At 49.2% G+C, this 14,830-nt stretch overlaps 2 protein-coding genes across 2 annotated transcripts; one reads left to right on the top strand and one right to left on the bottom strand.

Annotated features, from left to right (window-relative positions):
* The first annotated feature begins 4,189 nt into the window (after window positions 1–4,189).
* Window positions 4,190–7,221, top strand: LOC123167860 (heparanase-like protein 3). The gene is made up of 9 exons (XM_044585720.1): window positions 4,190–4,770; window positions 4,866–4,902; window positions 5,018–5,201; window positions 5,316–5,464; window positions 5,565–5,798; window positions 5,936–6,131; window positions 6,214–6,339; window positions 6,486–6,585; window positions 6,685–7,221. Exons 1-9 carry the CDS (start codon window positions 4,558–4,560, stop codon window positions 7,021–7,023), a joined length of 1,578 nt encoding a protein of 525 aa, XP_044441655.1. The 5' UTR covers window positions 4,190–4,557; the 3' UTR covers window positions 7,024–7,221.
* Window positions 7,222–8,494: 1,273 nt separating this feature from the next.
* On the bottom strand, window positions 8,495–13,386 carry LOC123164763 (pyrophosphate-energized vacuolar membrane proton pump). The gene is made up of 8 exons (XM_044582321.1): window positions 13,063–13,386; window positions 11,093–11,664; window positions 10,580–10,959; window positions 10,414–10,500; window positions 9,915–10,245; window positions 9,306–9,716; window positions 9,162–9,221; window positions 8,495–9,050 (listed from the first exon to the last, which is right to left on the bottom strand). The coding sequence occupies exons 1-8, from the start codon at window positions 13,298–13,300 to the stop codon at window positions 8,844–8,846; spliced, it is 2,286 nt and encodes a 761-aa protein (XP_044438256.1). The 5' UTR covers window positions 13,301–13,386; the 3' UTR covers window positions 8,495–8,843.
* Between the last annotated feature and the right edge of the window lie 1,444 nt (window positions 13,387–14,830).

Raw genomic sequence — 14,830 nt, 5'->3', positions numbered from 1 at the left:
GAGATTAGGATTTGTTACTCCGTGTATCGGAGAGGTATCTCTGGGCCCTCTCGGTAACGCACATCACCATAAGCCTTGCAAGCAATGTGACTAATGAGTTAGTTACGAGATGATGCATTACGGAACGAGTAAAGAGACTTGCCGGTAACGAGATTGAACTAGGTATGATGATACCGACGATCGAATCTCGGGCAAGTAACATACCGTTGACAAAGGGAATAACGTATGTTGTTATGTGGTTTGACTGATAAAGATCTTCGTAGAATATGTAGGAGCCAATATGAGCATCCTGGTTCTGCTATTGGTTATTGACCGGAGATGTGTCTCGGTCATGTCTACATAGTTCTCGAACCCGTAGGGTCCGCACGCTTAACGTTTGATGATTTGTATTATGAGTTATGTGTTTTGGTGACCAAAGTTTGTTCGGAGTCCCGGATGAGATCACGGACATGATGAGGAGTCTCGAAATGGTCGAGAGGTAAAGATTCATATATTGGAAGGCTATATTCGGACATTGGAATGGTTCCGAGTGATTCGGGTATTTTTCCGGAGTACCGAGGGGTTACCGGAACCCCCCGTGGAAGTATTGGGCCTTAGTGGGATTTAGTGGAGAAGAGGAGGCAGGCCAAGGGGAGGTGGTGCCCCCCCCCATGGAGTCTGAATTGGACTAGGGGAGGGGGTGGCGCCCACCTTGCCCTTTCCTCCTCCCTCTCTCTTTCCCTATTTCCCTCTCTCCTACTCCGGAAAGGAAAGGGGAATCCTACTAGGACTTGGGAGTCCTAGTAGGACTCCCCACACTTGGCGTGCCCATAGGAGGCCGGCCTCTCTCCCTTCCTCCTTTATATACGGAGGCGGGGGGCACCCCAAAGCACAACAGACAATTCTTAGCCGTGTGCGGTGCCCCCCTCTACAGTTCAACACCTCGGTCACGTCGTAGTGCTTAGGCAAAGCCCTGCGCCGGTAACTTCATCATCACCGTTGCCACGCCGTCGTGCTGACGGAACTCTCCCTCGACCCTCTACTGGATCAAGAGCTCGAGGGACGTCATCATGCTGAACGTGTGCTGAACACGGAGGTGCCGTACGTTCGGTACTTGGATCGGTTGGATCGTGAAGACGTTCGACTACATCAACCGCGTTAACCTAACGCTTCCGCTTCCGGTCTACGAGGGTACGTGGACACACTCTCCCCCTCTCGTTGCTATGCATCTCCTAGATAGATCTTGCGTGATCGTAGGAAAAATTTTGAAATTGCATGTTACGTTCCCCAACAGTTGATTTGGGCATATCTCAGAGACGCAAAATCTATTTTAAAGGTACAAGATGTTGGTATATTAATTTTGAAGCTAGAAGAGAGTGATCACTCCAAGTATATTTGGGCATATCTCAAAGATGCAATATCTATTTGGAAGCTACAAAAGTTTGGTCTACTAATTAATATACTATGAGAGGTTGGTCACCCCATGTAGATTTGGGCATATCTGAGAGACACAAAATCTATTTTGAAGGTATAAGATGTTGGTCTATTAATTTTGAAGCTAGAAGAGAGTGATCACTCCAAGTATATTTGGGCATATCTCGAAGATGGAATATCTATTTGGAAGCTACAAAAGTTTGGTCTTTTAATTTATATACTACGAGAGGTTGATCACCCCATGTAGGTTTGGGCATATCTCAGAGACGCAAAATCTATTTTGAAGGTACAAGATGTTGGTATATTAATTTGAAGCTAGAAGAGAGTGATCACTCCAAGTATATTTGGGCATATCTCGAAGATGCAATATCTATTTGGAAGCTACAAAAGTTTGGTCTTTTAATTTATATACTACGAGAGGTTGATCACCCCATGTAGATTTGGGCATATCTCAGAGACGCAAAATCTATTTTGAAGGTACAAGATGTTGGTATATTAATTTGAAGCTAGAAGAGAGTGATCACTCCAAGTATATTTGGGCATATCTCGAAGATGCAATATCTATTTGGAAGCTACAAAAGTTTGGTCTTTTAATTTATATACTACGAGAGGTTGATCGCCCCATGTAGATTTGGGCATATCTCAGAGACGCAAAATCTATTTCTAAGGCACAAAATGTTGGTATATTAATTTGAAGTTAGAAGAGAGTGATCACTCCAAGTATATTTGGGCATATCTCGAAGATGCAATATCTATTTGGAAGCTACAAAAGTTTGGTCTACTAATTAATATACTACGAGAGGTTGGTCACCCCATGTAGATTTGGGCATATATGAGAGACACGAAATCTATTTTGGAGGTATAAGATGTTGGTCTATTAATTTTGAAGCTAGAAGAGAGTGATCACTCCAAGTATATTTGGGCATATCTCGAAGATGGAATATCTATTTGGAAGCTACAAAAGTTCCATCTATTAATTTGTAATACTACGAGAGGTTGATCACCCCATGTAGATTTGGGCATATATGAGAGACGCAAAATCTATTTTGAAGGTACAAGATGTTGGTCTATTAATTTGGAAGCTAGAAGAGAGTGATCACTCCAAGTATATTTGGGCAGATATCGATGATGCACAATTTGTCTTGAAGCTACAAGACGTTAGTCCATTAATTTTGAAGCTACAAAAGATTGGTTACTCCAAGTAGATTAAGGCATATCTTCGATGTAAATTTATTTGGAAGCTATCAGAGGTTTGTCTATTATTTTTGGATTAAAGTTGCAAGAGGTTGATCACTCCAAGTAGATTTGGACATCTCTGGAAGATATAAGATGTCGGTCATACAAGAGGTTTTAGCAACATCAAATGGGGTAGTTCGGAGTAGGGATTGCTTGTATGTCCAGCTAGTGATGTACTCCCTTCGTTCGGAAATAACTTTTTTTTATGTGCATTCATTATTATTATTATTGTTCGGATGGCGTCTCCAGAAGATGTTTAGCAGTTTCTTGAATGGTAAACATAAAACATCCTCTAGGATGCATGTAATGTAGTAGAAACACGTATAATGCAGTGAAAACAGTTTGCTCACATCTAATAAGCCAGTGAAAGGTTTTCTCGTTAACAAGACATTTTACGCCCTTCGTCTAGGTGGGCATGCGTGCGCTTCTAGGTTGTTGAATCGAATAACCAAATATGCGTTATACATCATAAAAATCATATGACACGTGTTAATTAGGTTAGTCAAATTGTCAATCTAGAAACACGTGACACACTCTATGCAGCCCCACACACGCGTCAATTCTGGCTTGGTGAAACACGACGGTACACCTACCTACCCTGTGGGCTCCCAAGAACCGCCCTAGCCTGTGAGCAAACCGGGGAAGATCACTGGCAGACGACGACACCTTCCTCTTCTGTTCAGAGTATAGACCGTGGCCTCCCTTAACTTTTCCTTTGGCAATTGGCATCCAGTGGTAGCCTAGCTGTGCTGTGAAGGGCGCGCCAGCCCCATGCCATGCCGGTGGACGACCTTTCTCCGTTAGCCCTAGCCCACCACCACGGACCACAGAGGAAAGCGAGCGTGCATGGCGTCTCCAACTAGTTCAGCTCGGGCCATTTTAGGATGGATGGGAGAGCAGAGGAAGAGGAGGGCCAGTGGTGCACCGTGGGGTGTGGTGGGGTTCGTCGTTGTACGGCCACATGCTTGCATGCGTCCGGCCAGCTAGCTACCTCTCTCGCATCGTATCGTCCGGCTTTGAACGACGGTTGTACGTACGTACATGGAGATAACTTTTTATAAGACTCAAAAAGCGTCTTATAATCTGATACGGAGGGAGTGTCTCATCGTGTTCTTCTTCTTGTTCTGCATTGTGTCGTAATATTTCGTCGTGTACCCACTATAATCATGTCGTCCGAAATCGTGTAAATGATTTGCATCAAGGACGGCACCCTTTTCCAAAGATGCACTGCCGCTGGACATTTATAAAGATCATGGAGCATGCAGTGCAAGGTGGCCTACATTTATTTACTGCTCCCGCTGGTTGGGCCCTTAGCTCGTCCTCCTGGCGGGCACTGCCCCGCCCACCACTCCCCCCTGCGCCGCTACAGCGCCCCCGCCTCGCCTGTCATGCACCCAGTCAGTCAAAATCGCGCTAACCGCTAACCACCCAGCCAGCCGAACCGCCGGGCTTACCGCGTCATCGTCCTACCTGGAGCGCCAGCAGCAGCTCGACCATGGCGGTGAAAATGGGGACGACGACAGCGCAGTAACCGGGCGGGCAGCGATCGAGTGAAGTGGTGTCCTGGCACTCCGCACTGTCGGACGGACGGACCGCCGATCCGGCGCCCGCCTTAGAGCTAGACCCACCGCCACCCGCCTTATCCTCCCCTTCCGTTTCCCTCCCTCTCTCTCTCCCTGCGTCCGCGGCCTGCGCCTTGGCCTCTTGCCATTTACTATTTATTAGGCGCCGTGTAGGTGGCCGGCCAGTACGATCCATCCATCGAGCGCCATTGCCCTGCCTGCCTCTGCCCGCCCGCCAACCCCGTCGTGTGGGTAGGTCCGTACGCGCTCCGTGGGCGGCTGCGGCAGTGAGTGGAGTGAGTGGGGAGTGAAGAGCGACCTCTGCTCTGCTCTGCGAGGCTGAGCCATGGCCGGGCTGCGGCTTCTTGTTGGGGCGGTTTGGTTGCTGGCGGTGCTGCGGCAGGGCGCCGCGGCGGAGGCGGGGGCCGTCACCGTGGACGGGCGGCGCGCCATTGCGTCCACGGGCGAGGACTTCGTGTGCGCCACCCTCGACTGGTGGCCGCCGGACAAGTGCGACTACGGCACCTGCAGCTGGGGCAACGCATCCCTCCTCAACCTGGTCAGTGGTCACCACCGAGGCACCGACACCCCCTCTCCGCTCCCTTCGCCGCCGGCGAACTGACTCCATTTTCTTTCTTTCTCAACCCCGCGCAGGATCTCTCCAACAAAATCCTGCTCAATGCCATCAAAGGTAGGCCACCATCCACCCCACCCCATCCCGCTAGAGCTTTCTTGTCGGCCATGCGCGGCCGCGGCTCACTGATCGACCCTCGCCAACGGTGCTGGAATTCCCCTTTTGCTTGCAGCCTTCTCGCCGCTGGTGCTCCGGCTGGGCGGCTCGCTGCAGGACAAGGTGGTGTACGGCACGGCGGACCGGCCGGGGCCGTGCGCGCCGTTCAACAGGAGTAAGTCGGAGATGTTCGGCTTCACCCAGGGCTGCCTGCCCATGCCCCGCTGGGACGACCTCAACGCCTTCTTCGAGAAATCCGGGTAATTTCCACCCTGAATCTCCCCTTCCTTCCTTCGAGTTCGTTCCATGATTTCGGTTCTGAAGATCAGAAGACCATCACATCACATGGACTTCGTTCCACTCTGAACCCGCAGGGCGAAGATCGTGTTCGGGCTCAACGCGCTCAACGGCCGGGTGCCACTGCAGGGCGGGGCCATGGGAGGCAACTGGGACACCACGAACGCGGCGTCCTTCATCCGGTACACCGCCGGCAAGGGCTACAAAATCTATGGCTGGGAGCTCGGTACGTCCTCCATTTCCCTTGTTAACTGAAGCGAGAAACTCCACACTGAACTTCGGTCAGACAATGAATTCCATTTCGAAATGTGTTGCTCTCCTCGCAGGGAACGAGCTCAGCGGCACCGGCGTCGGGACCAAGGTCGGCGTGGCTCAGTACGTCAAGGACGCGATCGCCCTGAAGACGACGGTGGACGCCATCTACCGGGGCAGCCCGGAGAAGCCGCTGGTGCTCGCGCCGGGCGGCTTCTTCGACGCGCGCTGGTACGGCGAGTTCATCGCCAAGACCAAGCCCGACATGCTCAACGTGGTGACCCACCACATCTACAACCTAGGGGCAGGTACGCAATGCGAGCTGGCCGCGACAGCGCAAGCGCGACAATTCGGAGCATTTTACAGAAATTCTCAGGCAGAAAGATACGTACACACATGAACCGGTCCTGAATGAACTCGTTTGCCAAACATTGGACGATTGCAGGGGTGGACAGGGACACACAGCTGATGGACAGGATCCTCAACCCGAAGGCGCTCGACGGCATGGCGGGCCCGTTCAGGGATCTCCAGGGGCTGCTGAAAGCCGCGGGGACGTCGGCCGTCGCCTGGGTCGGGGAGTCTGGAGGGGCTTACAACAGCGGGCATCACCTTGTCACCGACGCATTTGTGTTCAGCTTCTGGTAAGATGGGAAATTCTTGAGGTAGAAATTCAGTGGATGTTCTTGATGATGATGCTGTTCTTATGTGGTTTGTGGTTTCCAGGTTCCTGGATCAGCTGGGGATGTCGGCGAAATTCGACACCAAGAGCTACTGCAGGCAGAGCTTCATCGGTGGGAACTACGGCCTGCTGAACACGACCACATTCCAGCCAAATCCTGACTACTACAGGTAAGATCAGAATGGTACATAAGTTTCTACAATGAACTCGACGAAATCTGCAGTTCAAACAATGGCTAATGACATAGGAACTTGCCTGAAAGTGTCTGAAGCTTTCACTTCCATGACATTTGTTCCTTTCAATGTTTCCTCTGCAGTGCTCTGCTGTGGCATCGCCTGATGGGAACCAAGGTGCTGGAAGCCAAGTTCACGGGCAGCAACATGGTCCGCGCCTACGCGCATTGCGCAAAGCATGCTGTGAGCGACCCAGATGATCCTACTACACCTTCACATCACCACAGCAACATCGACCGTCTCATCATCCACTGACCCTTATCCTTGCATGTCTCTTTTCAGCCGGGGATAACCCTGCTGCTCATCAACCTGCACGTCAACGCGACGAACCACGTCTCGGTGGCGGGCCGCGGCGGCGCGCACGCCGGAGGAAGGAAGCACGGGGGGAGGTTTGCTCAGCCGCCCGGGGCGGCGAGGGAGGAGTACCACCTCACGCCCGAGGGCGGCAACATCCAGAGCCAGGTGATGCTGCTGAACGGCAGGGCGCTGGCCGCCGGCGCCGACGGGGGCATCCCCGGGATGGAGCCTGTGAAGGTGGACGCGGCGCGGCCCATCGCCGTGGCCCCCCGGTCCATCGTGTTCGTCCACATGCCGGATTACCATGCCCCTGCGTGCGCTTAGTTAGGGCTTTTTGGTGTTCTTGGTTGGTATAGGTAGTGGTGATAAAAGGGTAGCTTGCTAAGCATGTCCATCCTAGCTAGGATAGTTATAAGATGGGTGAAGAGTGTGTGTGGCCTTGTGTGATTAGATGTAATAAGTTTGGAGGGGAAATTGAAATAGTGGAACAAGAGGCAATGGGAATAACTCTTTCCTGGTTTCTGCTGAGTGGTTGTGTTTTCTTGTAATGGTGGCAGACAGAAAAGATAGGAAACATTTTACCTTCAGCCTCAGAGCCTTGTTGCCTTGGATGGGAAACATAGAGAATCAAAGGTCGGAATGAAGCTTTTTCTGAATCAAAGAGGCAACGGGAAACCAACTACTTCCACAGGAATTTCATAGAAAACCAACTACTTCCACAAGAATTTACCAGATCATTATCTTTGTTTTGTGTTTCTTTGGTTGTGGAACTGCTGCTCTGAGAAGATTGCTAGCTACTTAGCAAATTTGGTAGTGTAGGATTATGTCACATGATGCCACTTTTGTCTAGCTAATCTTATTGCGCAAAGGTCATAGCATCATCGGAAACGATGGTGCAGAATTATTATTTTTGTTGCTCCATCTCTTTATCAGATTTTTTTTATATCTTTTGTGATTTAATTGGGTTAACTTTCTGAAAATAGAGTCAAATTTTTCTTCTGGATCTTCGCTAAGATTCATGACCTCCAATTCAAGCATTTTCCTTTCAAGCAAATCATATTTCTTCTGCGAATAATAGTGTTGTACGGTCATGTTCCCTCATGTATCTTTCCATCTTCAGGCCATTATTTTTTACCATGTGTTCCCCTTCCGTTGGTAATTTTCTATGCGCTTCCATGCATTTCGTGTGTTCGTTGGTTTTCTCTATATTGTTCCTGCTACTACTATCATCATCTGTCTCTGCACAATTCAGTCCAAGATGTTAATTTATTCAGCACAATTGACAGTATTGTGTAACTGAGTTTATTTTGTATATATATATATATATATCTAATAACATGATCTATATTGTTTCCCACATCTACTTAGGTAAACCGTTTACATTTACAAAACTGGGGTTCATTTCATGCGCGGGTGCACAAGTAGGTGATGGCTTGCCTCGTGTCACAGACAAAACTTTGTTGGTTTGAGGGCTATTCACGTCTGGTTTTGTGCCTTCATTCATAACATAGGAAACAAAACGGTGCGTATACTTCTAGTAGAGAATCAAAGTCGGAATGAAGCTTTTCTGAATCAAGAGGCGAGGCGATGGGGAAACCAACTATCTTCCACAGGATTTTTCAAAGAAATTTGTTGGTCTCATGCAGAAATTTCCAGGCATTCCCCCCACAAGATCAGAACATTCCTGCATTCCGACGTAGTACTTCCATCTATCTGATCTTATGCAGATCGAGCAGCAAGTCACAGGTGCACACAGATTAGCTGAATCAAGAATAAATACTTGGCACAGGAGAGATGATGCAACAATCGTCATGATATCATCGTTCAAGGGTTCAAACATTATCGTCGTCATCATGGGACGAGGAAAATTTGCCAGACACATACCAATAATGACCGAGGACATCTGGTCTCTCTCTTCTACTACATGGAGCTACAAGCCGGTAGGTAATGGTGAGACTAACGTAACACACCCAAGAGGCCAAAGGGAAAGTGGGGGGTAAACTGCGGCAATCCTGGAATAATGACACAAGAACCAAAAATAACAGCAGCGCACAACATACGAACGGTGGACGACGGGCGGGGCGGGGAAGTTATTCGTGATGCTGTCCGTAGATTCGAAGTCCGCTCGACTCGTCGTGAGTCTTCTAGATGTACCTGAACAGCACGCCTCCGTACGTGGCAAAGAAGGGCGCAAACACGAGGGACTCGACGGCCATGAGCTTGATGAGGATGTTGAGCGACGGGCCTGAGGTGTCCTTGAGGGGGTCTCCGATGGTGTCGCCGATCACGGCCGCCTTGTGGCAGTCTGAACCCTTGGGGCCAAGGGACCTCGCGTGCTCGCTGTTGCCAGCCTGAAACAAGTAGCAAAGAATTTGATGACAGTTAGAGACATGATAAATATAGTGGCTCGTTAATATGCAGTCAAAAAAAAATGAACAGTCAGGGCTTCTGAGAATATTTACCTCAATGTACTTCTTTGCGTTGTCCCATGCACCGCCGGTGTTGGAAGCAGAGATGGCGATCTGTAGGAAAGGAACTAGGTAAATGCCTAGAATAAACGGATTCAGAGGTACTCAGAGGAAGAAAGGCGAGAGCACTAAGGATACCTGCACTCCAGAAACAAGGGCACCAGCCAGAACACCAGACAGGGTTTCCACGCCGAAGAGGGTTCCGACAATGAGGGGGGTGAGCATGACCAAAGCACCCGGAGGGATCATCTCCTTGATGGAAGCATCAGTGGAGATCTTGACACAGGTGGCATAGTCGGGCTTGGCAGTTCCCTCCATCAGTCCGGGGATGGTGTTGAACTGCCTGCGGACCTCCTCAACCATCTTGAGAGCAGCACTTCCAACACTCTTCATGGTCATGGCAGAGAACCAGTACGGAAGCATGGCTCCAACAATCAGGCCAATGAACACCTTGGGAGATAGGACATCGACGACCTTCACGCCGGCTCTGCTGACAAAAGCACCGAAAAGTGCCAGGGACACAAGAGCAGCTGATCCAATGGCGAAACCCTGCAACATTATATGGAAAGGAGGAGTTACATAACCAATAAAGTGGCTTTCACTACAAACCCATCCCCCACTGCCTAATTCCGCAATAATCAAATAGCTCATCTTATCAAATACTTTTACCTTCTCAATGTGGCAAAAACAAAACAGTAGTCAGGTCAAAAAGGAGTTACCCAACAAATGTAGAGCAGGAAAATTTACCTTTCCAATAGCAGCGGTTGTGTTGCCAGCAGCATCAAGAGCATCAGTCCTCTCACGGATTCTGTGGCTCATGCCAGCCATCTCAGCAATTCCACCAGCATTGTCACTAATGGGACCATAAGCATCGATCGCAAGACCAGTTGCCATTGTGCTAAGCATGCCAAGAGCAGCCATTGCAATGCCGTACATCGCAGCAATAGAGAAGCTGACGTAGATGCTGACAGCAATAGCGAAAATTGGGATGATGACGGACTTGTAACCCAGGGCAAGACCGAAGATGACGTTGGTGGCAGCACCAGTTCTGCAGGAATCGGCAACATCTTGCACAGGGCTGCCACAAGGAAATAATTGGGGGATAAGACACCGTAACACAAAATATGAACAATAATATACTCCCTCTGTCCCAAAATATAAGAATGTTTTTCACACTATACTAGTGTCAAAAACGTTCTTATATTATGGGACGGGGGGAGTAACTAGAAACTAATGGGTTCCTTACCTGTAGGCATTGCTAGTGTAGTACTCGGTCACAAACCCAATAATCAGACCAGCCCACAGACCAACTGCCACGCAGAAGAACAGGCCCCTGTGAAAACCAAGAGAGCATAATCAGAAGGGATTACAACATTGCAGAATTGAATAACAAATATTGACAAATAAATTACCAGTTGGACACGTCCTTCTGAGCACCGAAGTTGAAGATGGTGAACTTAGCTGGAAGAGCCAACCAGCTGATTACCGCAACACCGATGGTCATTAAAGCAGTGGAGATGATGAGCTGCTTCTTCAGAGCAGGTTCAATTTCGCTTGCAGCCTTGATCTCGAAGAAATCAGTTGCAAAGAGCGTGGTGAGCAAGCAAACAATGATGCCGACAGAGCTCACGAGCAGTGGGTAGCACATCGCAGTGAAATCATGGTTGATTCCAAAAGATGAGATAGAAGCAACAACAAGAGCAGCACAGGAAGATTCTGCGTATGAACCAAAGAGATCTGATCCCATTCCAGCAATATCACCAACATTGTCACCGACATTGTCAGCAATCACCTGCAAACAAGAGTTTAAAGTTCAGCAAAGGAAATCCCATGAAGCATAACAGTCACAGTATAAATTGTAAGCAAGGTCTGCTAATTTGCCTAAAATGATTAGCCAAAAGCTGAGAAGTGAGAAGAGAACTCACAGCTGGGTTCCTTGGGTCATCTTCAGGAATGTTCCTTTCAACTTTGCCAACAAGATCAGCACCCACGTCAGCAGCCTTGGTGTAGATACCTCCACCAACTCTTCCGAATAGAGCCATGGAAGACCCACCAAGACCATAACCAGTGATGGACTCAAAAAGACCTTCCCAGTCATCACCGTAGTACATCTTGAACACGTTGATGGTGATGTAAAGAACCACAAGCCCACTTGATGACAACAAGAAGCCCATGACTGCACCAGAGCGGAAAGCAGTGATAAATGCCTTCCCAACACCCTTCCTTGCCTCCAGGGTCGTCCTAGCATTGGCGTATGTGGCGATCTTCATCCCAAGGAAACCAGACACCAAAGATGTGATGGCTCCAAGCAAGAAAGATGCAGTGCTGAAGAGGGCGGTGTAGAGAGCTGGCTTGCAGGTGCCCGTGCTGTAGGTGCAGGGCTGGCCCTTTGTGCTGAATCCCTCAATTGACCCAAGGAAGACGAAGATAACCGCAGCAAAGACGACCATGAACATACCAACATACTGGTACATGGTGAAAAGGAATGATGTTGCTCCTGCTCACAATAAAAGATAATTGTTACACATAAATCATATGATCAAACTAAATAGTTAAATTAAATAAACTCAGCTTTTGGTTACAGCTAACAGTGCATATTATTACATTAGATAACCTCAGTTCAACTGTATCTTCCTGAAATTAGTAAGTAACGAAATAGGATCTACCTAGAGACTGACACATTGACAAACAAATATCTACCACCCACTGCCGTTTTACATCTAGGGGAGAGCAGCAAGCCACGCACCAAATCCTATCCCGGCAGACAATTCCAAGAGTAAATCTTCCACTGTACAGGTCCCAATCAAAGAAGAAACAAATTGGTGACACCAATCACCGAACCCCCAAGAAACAGGACACGCATCGGGTGAGGGTTAGGCAGATGGAGATGGCAATCCCACAAGGCTAGGGGCAAACTGACGACACGTCAGTGACAGATGGCCGGGATCCTTATCCATGAGCCTGACGTTTCAGGTCTGGATCTGCCTACCCAAGTCAAGGCAGCTCACAACGTGTCTAGCTTGCTGCGTTTGGCAGATCCATCACGCACCTTCCACCACCAAGCGAGTATGATACTCTAATTAAAATAAGACAGCGACGGCAGAGATGTGCGGTTGCCCACTGAAAGCTGCATCTTTACTACAGCACCAACGCAGAACACGGGCACCGCTCAAGGCATTAAAAGAACTGTTTATTGAAGCCTTGATCTAGCACCAAACACAAGCGTCTACTATAAATTTAGATTCAGATTTAGAAAATGGACGATGGTGATTTGCTGGCCTAGCCAGCCCCACATGGAGCCGCATAAACAAAGATCTATCTAGCAAACAAAAGTGTCACAGGAGCCGGCTTTTGAAATCCTGCAGATTTGGAACTAAGCCAGGAGCGACAAATATATCCTAGGGGCGCGGCATGGTTTGGGGGAAAACGACACTGTTCTGCAGCACCCACGGGCAAATCAAAAGCTCCGGCGCCCGGATTCGGTTTCCTTTTGCATAAAAGGAAGCAAGGAATAGCTTTTAGCATCGGTACAGTTCAGCTTTCTCATGGTTTTATCCTTCCATAAAGAGGAAAAAACACTCTAGGAGCACGGCCGAGCTGAAATTTGAAAGTTCCCCGGTCAGATCAGCGCTAGAATCAACGAAATGAACCAACTGACGGCCACAATCCGAGCCATTTGGCCCTGAAAAATTCTACTACTTCCTAAATAATAGTACTACCCGGCAGTTTCAAACATTATCCGCACTCGGAGCGCGGCCGCTTCCTCCGGAGAAACGGCCGCGAAACGGGCGGATCTGCGCGCGCCGAGCAACGGCCGCCCCAGATCTGGGGAGAGAGTGAGATGGAAGGGGGAGGGGGACCACCGGCGGTGGAGGAGGCGGAGGATGCTTCTCACCTTCTGAGATGGCGGTCTGGATCTCGGCGCACTTGACGACGACGTTGTGGTCGTTGAGGCCCTCCTCCTCCTCGATGAGGTAGTCGCCGTAGCCGTTCTTGGAGCCGCCGGCGGCGGCGGCGCCGGGGGTGACCTTGACCTTGGAGACGATGAACCACTGCGCGATGGCGAAGACGATGCCGACGACCCCGCAGACGGGGATGAGGATCTCGGTGCCGAGCTCCCCGAGGATCGCCATGGCCGACGAAACCCTAACGGACCGAACGGACGGGACGGCGGCGGGTGAGGGGTGGGACGGGCGCTCTCTCTGTGTGTGTCTCCGAGCTCGGGATGCCTGCCGCTTTATATAGCGGCCGCGGCCCGTGGCGAGGAGAGCGAAATGGGACCCGTACGTGATTGAGAAGGACTCGAGGGGGGTGCGCGCAAGAATCCCTCTGTCCCGTTGTACGTAAGTGTTCTGCGGCTCTCCTGGTCCCAATGGCAGGTGGGCCCCGGGGATGGGTATCTTTTTATCCGGTGGTATTTGCGAGGGGATTCGATCTGCGGCCAGCCTCGGTATCGGCAGAGAGAGAATCTGTGATTACAGTGAAAAGAAACCACGGCTAACAACGAACGGATTAGCCTCAAGCAGTCGGCAAATTGGGCATGGTTATCTTACGGTAATTTAACAATGCATTTCTACTAGTAGTTTCCACGGATGGCACGCCACGGCTACTTGCAGGCCGCGCCGATGGTTATCCTATCGTGTCGACCGGGGCATCTATCTATCTACTCTTTCTAGGTGCTGGCGATGACGAGCTGGTTCTATCCCGATTACCAGTACGCACTTGACAGCACGGCACTTAGTCACTGCATTGATCGTACTGGTAGAAGTTTTTATTGGAAATTGATGAGGCTAGGCTCGCTCGTTAAGATGCCCGATGATAATGGTGCTTTTGGTTAGGCTTTACCAACTGATCCACTCCTTGCTGGCGGAGTACTTTTGTTGAAATGGAAAGATAAAAAGTTGAAATGGGCTACAGAAGTACTCCCTCCGTCCGGAAATATTTGTCGGAGAGATGTATTTTAGTTTTAGATGCGTCCATTTATATCCATTTCTATGACAAGTATTTTCAGATGGAGGGAGTACTACTTGATAACAGAAATTATAACGAGAGGTGTGTATACTCCTAGCAAAAATAGAGTCGGGACAGTGGTGTTGGTGCAAGTGCAGTTATATTACATTTTTCACCTCGTGATTTTTCGGACAACCCGTTAGGGGAGCAGCGTTGTAAGCCGGGCTTCCGGATTTGGATGGGTGAATTTGGGCACGGGGATGTATGGGTAAGGGTTTCGAGGAATTCCAAAAATGGCTAAAGCCTCCATCTCTCCCTGTATATAGATGTCTTCATAATTGGCTTTTGTGTTAGAGGCCCGGTAGAATTCCATGCATATTTTTTCAATTAAGCTTCAACATGTAAAGTGTGCAAGTTTAAAGGTTTCTCCATGCTCGTTGTGTGAAATAAGGATGCTGAGCTAGCACCCCCTTTTGGTACGGCCAATTACGGGTTGCTTGACATTTTTTAACCTTTTTTATGTTATTATTTTATTTAAGTTTTTTATCTTCTTCTCTACATTTTTTATTTCCGTTTCTTCTTTATCCCTCGTTCGGAGGGGGTTTGGTAATCCCTCCCCTCCACCCAATTTCTTCGACTCCCCACTAATACCCCCTCCCCCCTCCCTCTCCTCCTCGTAAATCCCTTTGCTTGTTTAAACCTCATACGACAGT

Source organism: Triticum aestivum, chromosome 7D (assembly GCF_018294505.1).
Source record: "Triticum aestivum cultivar Chinese Spring chromosome 7D, IWGSC CS RefSeq v2.1, whole genome shotgun sequence".
NCBI lineage: Eukaryota > Viridiplantae > Streptophyta > Magnoliopsida > Poales > Poaceae > Triticum > Triticum aestivum.
Note: the sequence above shows the minus strand (reverse complement) of the source record. Positions and strands in the feature narration are given on the sequence as shown.